The sequence below is a fragment of the Manis pentadactyla genome, chromosome 7 (genome assembly GCF_030020395.1).
Source record: "Manis pentadactyla isolate mManPen7 chromosome 7, mManPen7.hap1, whole genome shotgun sequence".
Taxonomy (NCBI): domain Eukaryota; kingdom Metazoa; phylum Chordata; class Mammalia; order Pholidota; family Manidae; genus Manis; species Manis pentadactyla.
In genome coordinates, this window is record NC_080025.1 from 146,379,314 (window position 1) to 146,393,635 (window position 14,322).

The 14,322-nt window shown below is 43.4% G+C and overlaps 1 protein-coding gene across 5 annotated transcripts in view; it reads left to right on the forward strand.

The window, feature by feature from the left end:
• DPP6 (dipeptidyl peptidase like 6) overlaps positions 1-14,322 on the forward strand; it is an 839,060-nt gene that overhangs the window by 519,611 nt on the left and 305,127 nt on the right. For all 5 annotated transcript variants that reach the window (XM_036899605.2, XM_036899607.2, XM_036899604.2 and 2 more), the window contains exon 2: positions 5,404-5,518. In XM_036899605.2, the coding sequence (XP_036755500.2) occupies positions 5,404-5,518 (115 nt within the window). The remainder of the gene's footprint in view (positions 1-5,403; positions 5,519-14,322) is intronic.

The following is a 14,322-nucleotide window of genomic DNA, read 5'->3' on the forward strand; positions in this document are numbered from 1 at the left end:
TTCTGCTGACCTTAGGCCTCATCTGTTCTTCTTTTTCCAATTTCGATAATTGTGACATTAGACCATTCATTTGGGATTGCTCTTCCTTTTTTAAATATGCTTGGATTGCTATATACTTTCCTCTTAAGACTGCTTTTGCTGTGTCCCACAGAAGTTGGGGCTTAGTGTTGTTGTTGTCATTTGTTTCCATATATTGCTGGATCTCCATTTTGATTTGGTCATTGATCCATTGATTATTTAGGAGCGTGTTGTTAAGCCTCCATGTGTTTGTGAGCCTCTTTGCTTTCTTTGTACAGTTTATTTCTAGTTTTATGCCTTTGTGGTCTGAAAAGTTGGTTGGTAGGATTTCAATCTTTTGGAATTTTCTGAGGCTCTTTTTGTGGCCTAGTATGTGGTCTATTCTGGAGAATGTTCCATGTGCACTTGAGAAGAATGTATATCCCGCTGCTTTTGGATGTAGAGTTCTATAGATGTCTATTAGGTCCATCTGCTCTACTGTGTTGTTCAGTGCTTCCGTGTCCTTACTTATTTTCTGCCCAGTGGATCTATCCTTTGGGGTGAGTGGTGTGTTGAAGTCTCCTAGAATGAATGCATTGCAGTCTATATCCCCCTTTAGTTCTGTTAGTATTTGTTTCACATATGCTGGTGCTCCTGTGTTGGGTGCATATATATTTAGAATGGTTATATCCTCTTGTTTGACTGAGCCCTTTATCATTATGTAGTGTCCTTCTTTATCTCTTGTTACTTTCTTTGTTTTGAAGTCTATTTTGTCTGATATTAGTACTGCAACCCCTGCTTTCTTCTCACTGTTGTTTGCTTGAAATATGTTTTTCCATCCCTTGACTTTTAGTCTGTACATGTCTTTGGGTTTGAGGTGAGTTTCTTGTAAGCAGCATATAGATGGGTCTTGCTTTTTTATCCATTCTGTTACTCTGTGTCTTTTGATTGGTGCATTCAACCCATTAACATTTAGGGTGACTACTGAAAGATATGTACTTATTGCCATTGCAGGCTTTAAATTCGTGGTTACCAAAGGTTCAAGGTTAGCCTCTTTAGTATCTTACTGCCTAACTTAGCTCGCTTATTGAGCTGTTATATACACTGTCTGGAGATTCTTTTCTTCTCTCCCTTCTTGTTCCTCCTCCTCCATTCTTCATATGTTGGGTGTTTTGTGCTGTGCTCCTTCTAGGAGTGCTCCCATCTAGAGCAGTCCATGTAAGATGTTCTGTAGAGGTGGTTTGTGGAAAGCAAATTCCCTCAGCTTTTGTTTGTCTGGGAATTGTTTAATCCCACCGTCATATTTGAATGATAGTCGTGCTGGATACAGTATCCTTGGTTCAAGGCCCTTCTGTTTCATTGTATTAAATATATCATGCCATTCTCTTCTGGCCTGTAGGGTTTCTGTTGAGAAATCTGACGTTAGCCTGATGGGTTTCCCTTTATAGGTGACCTTTTTCTCTCTAGCTGCCTTTAACACTCTTTCCTTGTCCTTGATCTTTGCCATTTTAATTATTATGTGTCTTGGTGTTGCCCTTCTTGGATCCTTTCTGTTGGGGGTTCTGTGTATTTCCGTGGTCTGTTTGATTACTTCCTCCCCCAGTGTGGGGAAGTTTTCAGCAATTATTTCTTCTAAGATACTTTCCATCTCTTTGCCTCTCTCTTCTTCTTCTGGGACCCCTATAATACGGATATTGTTCCTTTTAGATTGGTCACACAGTTCTCTTAATATTGTTTCATTCCTGGAGATCCTTTTGTCTCTCTCTATGTCAGCTTCTATGCGTTCCTGTTCTCTGATTTCAATTCCATCAATGGCCTCTTGCATTCTATCCATTCTGCTTATAAACCCTTCCAGAGTTTGTTTCATTTCTGCGATCTCCTTTCTGGCATCTGTGATCTCCTTCCGGACTTCATCCCATTTCTCTTGCGTATTTCTCTGCATCTCTGTCAGCATGTTTATGATTCTTATTTTGAATTCTTTTTCAGGAAGACTGGTTAGGTCTGTCTCCTTCTCTGGTGTTGTCTCTGTGATCTTTGTCTGCCTGTAGCTTTGCCTTTTCATGGTGATAGGAATAGTCTGCAGAACTGGGACGAGTGACGGCTGGAAGGACTTCCCTTCTTGTTGGTTTGTGGCCCTCCTCTCCTGGGAGAACAGCGGCCTCTAGTGGCTTGTGCTGCGCAGCTGCGCGCAGACAGGGCTTCTGCTTCCTGCCCGGCTGCTATGGAGTTAATCTCCGCTATTGCTGTGGGCGTGGCCTGGCTCTGGCAGCTGCTCCAAAGTGGTGGAGTCGCGTTGGAGCAGGAGCTGCTGGGAGGCTATTTATCTCCGTAAGGGGCCTCCCTGCTCCCTGCAGCCCAGGGGTTAGGGTGCCCAGAGATCCCGGATTCCCTACCTCTGGATTAAGTGTCCCGCCCTGCCCCTTGAAGACTTCCAAAAAGCACCCGCCAAAACAAAACAACGACCACCAAAAAAAAAAAAAAATTTTTTTAATTAAAAAAAAAAAAGTGGCCACTCGTTTTTCTTTATTCTCCGGCGCCAGCCTCAGGCATCTGCTCACCGGTCTTTCTGCCCTGTTTCCCTAGTATTGGGGTCCCTATCCCTTTAAGACTTCCAAAAAGCGCTCGCCAAAACAAAACAGAAAAAAAAAAAATGGTCACCCGCTTTTCTGGTGTCATCCGGCGCCAGGCCACCGGTGCCCGCTCACTGTTCTTGCTGCCCTGTTTCCCTAGTATCCAGGGCCCCGCACATGCACTGTGTCTGCACTCTGGCCCGGATGGCTGGGGCTGGGTGCTCGGCAGTCCTGGGCTCCGTCTCCCTCCCGCTCTGCCTGCTCTTCTCCCGCCGGGAGCTGGGGGGAGGGGCGCTCGGCTCCCGCGGGGCCGGGGCTTGTATCTCACCCCCTTCACGAGGCGCTGGGTTCTCTCAGGTGTGGATGTGGTCTGGATGTTGTCGTGTGTCCTCTGGTCTTTATTCTAGGAAGGGTTGTCTTTGTTATATTTTCATAGATATATGTGGTTTTGGGAGGAGATTTCCGCTGCTCTACTCACGCCGCCATCTTGGCTCCCTCCTGTATGAGTCATTTTTAAGATCATTTATTTCCACTTTCCTTGCAGGACCTCTGATAGACATGCATCCATCCTGCCCACTTCCTGGTGAAGCGCCCTTTCTATTATTACTCGATACTAGTGGCTGGAAATGCTCAGGTTTTATTGATACCAAATTCTGTCTTTGTGAAATTTCCTTTCGGTTCCAGCTGCCTTCTGGAGCTACACAGAATGTCTTCTCTGTCTCCATGTGATACTCAAATAGATGAGGACTCTGGTTTTGAAGCTGAACACTTTCTGTGGCCTTATTTCACATGACATGTTCTGCAGTGTCTCAGCTTCCGGTTGTCTTTGTAGACACTCGGTGTATCATTGTCTCTGACCACATCCAGCCTAGACCCGGGCACCGTGCTGTGGGTGCGTCTGGGCCGGGGAGGGGCATGCTGGGCGCAGCAGAGGGGCTTCTGGTACTGCAACGCTGGTTCCCACGCACTTTCACAAGTAAATCAGTTACAGATTGATGCAAAGCAAAAGTCCTAGGCTTTTTGTGCATATAAACTTTGACCAATGTGTATACTAGATGCGTTTAAAATAGTTTAGAATTCTACGTTATTCTTATTAGAAACAAGATTCAAAAGGTGTCAAATGTTTGAGCTGAGGAAGACAACAACGTTAATTTTGTCATTCTGTATCTCAAGTGAGATTTGGTCTTGAGTATTAAAACATTCTGTTTCTGATGGTTTCCCTGGGATTTAATTTGAACAGTGTTCTCAAACTGCCTACTTGGGTCTGTGACAGACTGTCTGCAATACACTGATCAGGACTGTTCCTGTTATTGTTGTTGTATGAACAGCACCTTCTCCAGGCTTACGTTCTTCACAGATACGGTGATAAGGGCTTATGTTCTTTGAGACTTGGGTGAAGTGCAAAGCTGCTGCGTCAGCAAATCGGGTTCCTTCTTGTCACTGGTCAGTGATTTTCTCACATGGAAAAATCTTTCCAATAGGAAGCGAGATTGATTCAGTATGACTTTGTGTCATGAGTTTATGCTTAGGTTTGGTCTCATTTTCTCAAGTGCTGAAGAGCCACATCTGAATGGATGAATTAAATTCTGGGTGGCTGAAACAAGGACTGGTAGAAATTTCTAAACAACTGTAGAACTTTCCTGCTGAGATTATAATCATCCTCAGAACTTTTATTGATAATCTAAATAGATAATATTACATATCCAGATATCAAACATTAATGATTTGCCATCCCAGGGTTGAGTATTATCTTTATTTGGATTGGCAGAAATCAGTTATATTCTAATGAACTTTCAGTCCTGGATGAAGAGGTATTTATGTGTCACATCCTCTATTTTTGAGTCCTTCATTCTGCTTCATCTTGACTGGGGTTAATATGCATTATAATTATGGGCACCATAAGAGACTGTTTTGTGAACCATTTATGAGCAGAAGTAGTGGCCATCCACGTGCAGTGACCAAGTGTCTTACTGGCCTTGGAGCATCCCAGTCGCTCTTGTATAATTTATTATTATTATTATTAATATAAACTATTATATTTATTAATTATTATTCATTATCACAATTACCCCTGTTGTCCCATGGTTTGGAATTTAGGTTATATGATCACCCTAATTGGAAAGGAACAGAGTGTTTGGTCTCAGCAGCCAGTGCGTGTGATTAATTGTGTAGGTTTATTCAACCACTGGCATGCTTTAGCGATGTCTCCAGACGCCGCCTCCCACCCGACCCCTGGTACGATGCAAATATGTTTCCCTGCAGGGGACTAAACTCTAGAATAGCATTAGCGAATTAGTTACCCAGTGAGGGGAGAGCTGGGAGGTCTTGGAGTCCTGTTTGAGGAGCTAGAGAAGGAATAAAAGGCTTGGGGTCGCGAGTGATGGACAGGCACGCAGTACGTGCTAAATGAGTGTTTGGATTCGGAAGCCTGAAATAGAAGCTTGCAGTGTGGATGTGAATGAAAAGAAAGATGAAAGGGGCCTTGGGGCTGGACGTGCCGATCACCCTTGGGTTAGATCCGATGGGCGTCAGTGGGCTGGCTCTAAGGAAGAGAAGCAGTCACTCTGTACCACTGACCCGAGTTACTGAGCAGAGAAACGTTACGTTCACAGATATTGTATGATATCATGGCGTAATACCAGGGCCTTTCTTGAGATGAGGTTTTGCTGTGGTTCAGGGAAGGAGGCCTCGGCTTTAGGACATGGAGGCAGATGGGCAGGGATGGACCTCATCCACTGTTCTGTGTCTTGATTCTTGACTTAAAAGAAATGCGTTTACGCGGCCTGTTTTATGTCCTTATTTGACTCACTGGGCCTCTTCTATGCTGTTGCTATAGGAGCTGGTGGGCAGCAACCCTCCGCAAAGAAACTGGAAAGGCATAGCGATCGCCCTGCTCGTGATCCTGGTCATCTGCTCCCTGATCGTCACCTCTGTCGTGCTGCTGACGCCAGGTACTCCTGGGGTTCTTGGAGAAGCAAGCCACGGGGAGGGAGCAAGGGCGTGATTTTACCTTGTACATTTTGTATTAACTACTTATTCTAGAATTTGCTTTTCTGGGGTTCCAATTCTCTTTGTGCCATAAGGTTAAGTGAGGTAATATGCTTTCAATGAAAAAGATCCATTTTATATGCTTTGAATTTGTTTATATAATTGCTGACTAGGTGGAAATGTTTGGTATACATTAAAATCCATAATAACTTATTCATGCTTGTGAGCTTAAAGACAGTGGCATCAGAATTATAATAATTTTATCTATCCAGTGGAATTCCTGGGTACTGCATAAAGGATGAATTAAGAAAATTATTAAAACAACAGATGTTGACTGTGAACTAAAGAAAAAAGAAAGTACTACCGATAAACTAAAACAAGTATAAAAATGAGTCAGAAATCTTCTAGAAATTACCCCAAAATGTAAGTGAATAAAGGAGTAATCTGAACCCAAAACTAAATAAATATGTCACAAGGAAAGCAGACTGTAGGCCAGTATCCCTCAGGAATATAGATGCAGAAATCTCAGCAAAATCCTAGCAAATAATCCAGCAACATATAAAAAGGACACCATGACCCAATGTGATTCATTGTGGGAAAGAAAATTTGGTTTAACATATGAAAATCAATGTAATACAAACACATTATTAGAATAATGGGGGAAAACCCCACATGGTCATCTCAATAGGCACAGAATAAATACTTGACAAAAATCCAAACACTTGAATTATACAGATTAAAAAGATGAATTTATGGTATGTGAATTTTATCTCAAGTTGTTTAAGCAATGATAGGAAAGTTGTTTTAAAAAAAAAAACTGGTGCAACCTGGTCATATGTATACTGAAATACCATCAAAACTTGCCTAACCTTGAGGAGGTTTTGGTAGCAATTCTGGGAACGACACTGTCAGGATCTCCTTGACTATTTTGTGAATACCCGAAGTCACCTGGGATGTTGGATTCAGGATTCAGTACCGCTCACCTGACTGATCAGGAGGAAAAGCTTTCAGATGAGCGGAGCTGAGAAGGACAGGGGAGGGCGAGTAGAGAAAACACTTGTTCTGTCCTGTGATTGTCCTGGTGATGACTAACTTCGCTGGGGACATTAGCAGCTGTGAATTTTAATTACTATGAGGGAAATCAGGTCTCCTCCAAGACTTGTGGGGCATGTGCTCAACCTTCGCTTTTCGTTGAACAGAACTGCATTTCATGTAAGAAAATGAGTATTGGCAGTTTGATTCTGTGGTTGCCCGGGCCGCATTGGGACTTAGAAAGCCACACTGGTCTACGCAGCTTGCAGGTGCTCCCCCTCCCCAGGTGTCCTGAGCGCTCAGGGACCCCGAGGCCGAGGCCTCCTGCCTCATTACTTCCGAGTGAAATAAGACAGCTGCCCGGAGCTCCTTTCCTGCCAACAGGGCTGGGGTTTGCGTCTTAAGAGCAGGTCCTGGAACCCTTCCCTCCACGTGCCTGACTCAGCGCCCCGCAGAGCTGCCCGTCCACTCCTCCGTGCAGGCAGCACGTGGCCTCCTCGTCTGTCGATGCAGCCGCTGACCCCAGGGTGTTCTGCACCCGGTCCCTGGGTGGTGCGGCCACCCCCACACAGCCCTTCAGTCGTTACAGCGAGTGCTGCCTGCAGTTATCAGGGCAATAGGGAGGCAGCCACAAGTGGCCTGTGACTGGTGGCTCGGCTTTGAAGAGCAGAATTTATTTTGTTCTTCTGTTAAAATAATGATGTGGCTGAGCTGAGCCATGCCAGCGCCTTGGTTCTGCTGGGCCTCCTCAGCTCATACGTCCTCGAGGCCATGCTGCCCAGGGGCTGTGTCCTAGGTCAGGACCACCAGGCACCCACCTGGCTCATCAGCCAGGGCTGTGCCACCACTGCCCCCACCACCATACCCCGCCGCCTCTTCCACGGCTCTGGGTGCAGCCCTGCCCTCGGCCTCGTGTTCCAAACTCTGTCCAGCAGAGGAGAATGTCAGCTCACACCGTCCGCCGCTAGCTCCAGAGGTTTCTCGAATTCACAGACATGCAGAGCATCCTCACATCAACCAACGGACCTGCCCGCTGGTCAGACAGTCACGATCCCTGTGAGGGGCTGAGAGCCCTGAGCCATGTGCGGGCTGGGCTGTGGGCAAAGAAGGTTCAAATGTGCCCCGTGAGAGCACGCAGTCCACTGCAGTAGACGGAGCGCGCTCAGGATTTCAGTTCTGACTCTCTAAGCTAAATCCGAGCCGGCGCCATAGGCAGGGCTTGGTTGAGGTCCGGCTGAGTTGGGCAGATAACGGAATCTGGTGTGACCGTAACGAAGCTCAGCAGTGGCTTCAGCTGGATGGGGGACGCAGTTCAGTCTCAGGCAGCGGAGGCCCTGCTGTAATGGCACCTGGACTTACCTGTGCAGTCCTGGGGGCAGCCCACCCAGCCTGCTTCCACTTTGCTAGAAGACCTGCTCAGTCATCGTAGTAGATACTTTCACAAAAATAATCTTCTCAAGGCCTGCCAGTTTCCAGTCCTATATTCTGGTTTGTCCTATATTCCAGTCCTATATTCTGGGTAAGCCATCTGCTTACCCAAAAAAACCCATTGTAGTTTCAGTATTTTGGTGAAAATGTTTCCCAGCACATGTAGGTCTCCTTCCCAGCCTGGTCTGAAGAATGGTGACGGAGCGCCCTGTGATGCCTCCAGATCTTGAAGGGCCTCGAGGTAATCATTCTGAACGAGGAGTACCTGGTTCTGCAGGTGTAATTACCACCGGTTATGCACAATTTGCGTCTTAAAAATCAAATTAAAAGTGTTCAAGGCAATCTTGGTTCCACAGGGACTAGCCAAATGAGAGTGCATCCTTTTCAATTTTGCATTTCTCCCTTTACAGTCTGTTCTCTTTCCTAAATTTCTCTTTGGAATAATAGACTCAAAGTTACCTTTTTTATTTTCAGATATTAAATATCTGTCTACACTAGGTCACATACAGCATATACCTTCTTTCGGCATCTACAGTTCTTGCATTCTGATGAAAAGGACCCTGATATTCTCTTATGCCTCTGTTATTGCTGTGGGACCTGCAAATCTAGCAGGATCATGTGTGCATTAAAACATCCCTGACATTTGACATTTATGGATTTTCACTGTAGAGAAGATGGACAGCAGTTTGTGATGGAAAACACTAGAACACATTCAGGTGGTATATAAGTGAAAAGCCTTGCGTATTTGAAAGTCATATTGAAGGTAGACTTGGGTTAAGGCCAAGAAGAGGTTATCAGAATAGGAGAGCATTAGTCTTCTGGATGGGAGCATAACAGAGAGATCATTTTTATGGCATTGAAATTTCATCACCGTTTGATGTAGGTTTAATATCTGTAACTGCACTGCTGACTCTCAGCTCCTCTTTTTATTTTCAATCGTGCTCAATAGGCTTTACTGAGAAGGAGAGCAATCTGGCGAATTGGCAGTTACAGTTCGTGAATCGGATTCTCTTACAGGGGAGTGAATACGTTCACGTCAGACTTAATCAAGTGTCTTGAATTTACACTAGAGTCAAAATGAGGTGAAATGGGTGTATGTGGGAAAGAGCTACATTACAGTTACATTTTAGAGAACCCCCTTCACTTAAGAGTTGTCACTGCCAAGCTAACAAAGGAAGGTCTATAGTAAAATGTCCATGGATTTTTAAAAAATACACTTTTTCAGAGCAGTTTTCGGTTCATAGCAAAATGCAGTGGCAGACACAAATGTTTCCCATATACGCCGGCCCCTCTGCATGCACAGCCTCTCCCACTATCAACATCTCCCCCCAGGGTGGGCCGTGTATTACAGCTGACGACCTGCACTGACCCCTCATAATCACCCCACGTCCATTATTTGCACTGAAGTTCACTCTTGGTGTTGCCCATTCTGTGGACGTGGGCAGATTATAGTGTCCCGTGTCCACCATCACAGTACCATGCGGGTGGTTTCCCTGCCCTGAGAATCCTCTGTGCCCCGCCTGTTCTGAGGGGCTGCCCTGCCCCCTGCCCCCACCCCACCCCCAGTCCTGAGAGCCACTCATCTTCTCACTGTCTTCATAGTTTGGCCTTTGCCACAATGTCTTATAGTTGAACTCATGCAATAGGAACCCTTCTCAGATTGGCTTCTTTCACTTAGCAATGTACATTTAAGATGCCTCCATGCCTTTTATGGCTTGATAGCTCATTTCTTTTTAACACTGAATAATATTTCATTGTCTGGATGGACCACAGCTTGTTTATATATTCACCTGCTGAAGGACAGCCTGGTTGCTTCCAAGCTTTGCAGTTGTGAATAAAGTCGCTGTAAAACATCTATGTGCACATTTCTGTGTGGACATAAATTTTCACCTCCTTTGCATAAATACCAAGGAACATGATTGCTGGATCATATGCTAAGAATATATTTAGTTTTGTAAGAAACAACCAGATTGTCTTCCAAACTGGCTGTACCATTTTGCATTCTCACCAGAATTAGTGTTCCTGTTGTTCTACCTCCTTGCCAACATTTGGTGTTGTCAGTGTTCCAAAGTTGGCCATTTTAATAGGTGTGTAGTGATAGCTCATTGTTTTAAGCTTATCTTTTTAAAATTCTGGAACAAATGATTTTTAAATATTTGATATATATAAGTATAAAATATTTTTATATAAAAATATATGTAAAGTATTATATTATCTGCTCCTATGAACAATATATGTGAAATGTTATATATAATATTTATATATGAAATTTAATATGTAATATATATAATTTATATACATGAAATGTAATATATATTACATATAATATATATAATATATATAATTTATTAATGTTTATAACATTATATTGTTTAATGAATTTTCAAACCAAAGAGGCCCCTGTAGCCAGCACCCAGATCAAACAAGAAAATGTGGTCATCTTCCCAGAAGCTCCCCTCAAGCTCTCTCTTCATTAATCCCCTCTGAGGGTAAATTCTAGCATCATAGGAGAGTGTTGTGTGCTTTTATACTTTTTACACTGACATTATTGTAACCATTCTTTTATACCTGTTTATTTTGTTTAATATAGTGTTTGTGAGATTCATTATTGTGTTTGAAGTTGTATTAGTGCCCAATTTTTTATCTATGATGGGTTATCTCCTCAAGAGGTCACATATAACCCTAGGAAAGTTGCTAAGTAGTTTAACAGTAATTTCGTAACTTCTGTGTATCTGCTAACAGTTAACGTGTACCTGTTGTTTCATGTAGAAATAGGTGATTAGCTCATCTCTTCCAGGCATTTTCTCTCTGCTCTCTGTCCTATATGAAGAAGTCACCCTCCAAATCCAATCTTTGTGTCAGTCCATCTGTCATCAGTGACTATGACCAGGTGTCCTGTCAGAGGGCACACAGGTCCCTTGGCAGGTCTCCGGTATTGTTCATTTGCTCTTGAGCATCCGTGTTGCGCTTCTGGATCATGTTGTGTCTGTTCACAGCCACCTGCCCGCTGACTGACTGGTGAAAATGGTGCTCAGCTCAGGAAGTAGTTTTTCATTTTTGCAGCTGCTACTACTCTTGTCATTGTGGTTTGTGATGACAGTTAATTTGCTAATGCTCATTGTGACTAAGTGCTACGAATGAGTAGCACAGATAATATTTATTATGACAGTACAGAACATGGGAGAAATTGATGAGAACAAGAAGCACTTGGGGGAGGTTTTATAGAGGATGAGGAATTTGGAAGTTCAGATAGAGGTGGAAGGAAGGTCACCATGAGCCGTAATAAGCCTGGAGTACTTGCTGCTGGCAGAGGACTCCTGTCCTGGAGGCTGTGGGGCAACATGAGTGCCAGGAGTTAAGACTGAAGGGGGTGGAGTGGTGGCAGATTGGGGGGCGCTGGGTTTGAGATGTGCTTTAATGGTTCCTACTGTCTATAATAATTTACAAGTCATAGCTGTTTTTAGAATTTGATAAAGCTGTACCTCATCTTATTGGAATGCAGAAAAGGGCATATATATATACTCATGAAAATTTGGATGTTTCTGGAAGCTCATGGACCTAGACAACCTATCCCTGAGCCATCTTACGGGTCCCCTTCAGCATTTATCCAAATCTGATGTTACAGTATGTCAATGAGAGTACTTTTGTCTGCTAGTAACAGAATACCTAACTACGATACTTTAAACTTCATATGTTTGTATTGTTTCACAAAACAAGAAGTGTAGACATAGCCAGTCTCAGGATAATTCAGTGGCTCAAAGACCATCTTTCCCTGTTGCCCACCATCAGCATGTTGGCAGAGTGGCTGCAACAGCTTCACACATCACATCTCAGACCCTCCCAAGAAGGAAGGGAAAATCTCAGAACTTGCGTCATCTATTCTGTCTTCCCCTGAAACTAGCCAGGAAACAGTTTATTTACTATGACTATACTGCATGGCCACTCTTTGTTGTAACAGGGGTTGAGAAAACGAGTAATTCAGCCTCTGTGGAGTTGGAAGAACACAGTGGCTCTTGGGGAGGCAGCCTAATGTCTGCTGCAACATGCAAGATCCTGTTAAATGCTTTGGGAATGCAGTCTACCTCCTTTGAACTTCAAAAGTGAGTTTGCACCATTCTTTAAATTAAAACATATCTGAAAAGAGGGAGTTCTGACAGACTTTCATTAAAAAAAGAATTAATTTACACTGCTATTAACCTTAGAGTTAGTTGCAACCTTCCAAAGTATTGAGAAATGGGTCCCTAGGAGAATCTTAACAGTCTCTCTTTGGACTTTTGATCATTAGTTCTACAAGGATTATTAGGTGCATCTTGCTTATTTATTGAATCCTTATAAAGAGCCATTTTTCTAAAGGTTGGCAGTAGATGCCTATTATGCATACTTGCATTTAGACTCTAAGCTAAGGCAAATATGCCTACCTGCTTTTCCATAAAGGGACACTTTTCAAAGCATTGCTGCATTAGGCATCCTGTTTTCAAGGCATAGTTGTGTGTAAACTATGAAAAGGAGTAAATCTTATCCTGGCACTCTGGTTTCCTCTCCAATCTATTGCCTGGTTTAGATGAGAACCTCTTGGTAAATAGCAAGTGAATTTTGGGAGCCTTTGGGACCATATGTTACAAGGGCTGGCTGGTCTAGTAGATGCTGTTTTAGGGAAGGCTCTGGCCAGTCAGGAACCGAAGGCAGCAATCCAGGGGTCTAAGCTGAGTTCTCAGGTCTGGGTCAGGAAGACAGAAATCAAAGATATAAAAAGAAAATCAGGAAACTGGAGAGAAGTTGTCTACAATGAACTAGGCAGGTCCAGTACTGAGGGGGTTCAGCTCCAGGCTGGGTCTGCCTTTGCTTTGGGCAGAACTCTCACCTTAAACCCTGCTTCGCCTAGTGTTTATCACCTCGGTAGAAGCAACCAATCTGTGCACTTGCTTTTTCATAGTCCCCTAATCCCAGATTATTTCTAAATTAACTCTGTGTTTTTATGTGAGATATGAAAGTCACCGGAAATTAGGTCAAGTGATGATTTACAGAACCTCAGATTTCTTGTCTTTCTTCCCCATATCCAGATTTTTTTTAAATGTCTTTTTAAAAATTCACTGTGTGTATAATTCCTGCATTTGCAGGGGGTGCTTTCTTTTATTTCATACTCTGTCCTGTTCAGTCCAAGCCAGCATTGTGTCTACAGATAACAAAATTCATCAGAACCAGTGGGCCCCCTGTGTGTGCCATGGGGATTCGTTCCACTGGGCCGGAGACTTCTCCACAGGGTTTGCTTAGATTCTCCCATCTCTGTGTGTGCTTCTGATGAGATGGCTGAGGGGTCAGTGATGACACGCTTAAGCAATTCAAAGAGTCTTTTGGGTGATTGAATACTCACCTTTAATTCTTTCAGAAGTATTGGCAAAAGGTTGTTGAGCCACCTCCATGCTTTTTCTCTCCTGACAGTGAGTCTCTTAATCTCAGTATTTTTTGCAATCTGGATAAGGGGAGACATTTTCCCCAAGATACACGAATAGCCTAAAATGCTCAACCTCATCACCTTCAGCACATCCCTCCCCACATAAAGGAGTGATGTGCTGATGCATCTTACTATGTACTGTTACATGCATGAGCCTTGAAGATATTATGCTAAGTGAAATAAGCCAGTCACATATGCTATGATTCCATTTATATGACATACCCAGAATGGCTAAGTATATAGAAATAGAATAAAAAGTAAATAATCAGCTGCCTAGGCCCGGGAAGCAGTGGGTGGGACTAGTGAGGGACTGCTAATGGCTGTGGATGTTTCTTTTGGGCTGATGAAAATGTTCTCGGCTTAGAGTCGTGGTTGCAGAACTCTGTGAATATACGAAAATCATTGAATTGTGTGATTTTATGGTCTGTGAATTTTGTCTCAATAAAGATGTCTAAAAAAGGAGGAAATTAGGTAAACATATCAGCCCATTGATAAACAACACATCAACCACATATTATTACATGAAGTCACAGGCACCCAGTGGTTGTAACTCATTGAAGGAAACAGGTTGGGGAATATATTTCATGGTTTCAGTTTATTTCCCTGATCTGAACGAAAGGGGCAAGGTCATAGAGGAGAGGAATGCCTTTGATGTATTTGAGAAGCTTTGGGAAGCACATCTAGAGCTTCTCATTCATGGGGCATGTGGAATAAGGCTGATGATTTGGCTCCAGCATTTGAGTAAAATGTACCATATGACGAATCTTGATGCTATGCTACTAGGTACCTTAGATGGTTCTGAAGACGTGAATTTGTCAGAAAGAGCCTTCAAGATAAATCAGTGTCTGTGGGACT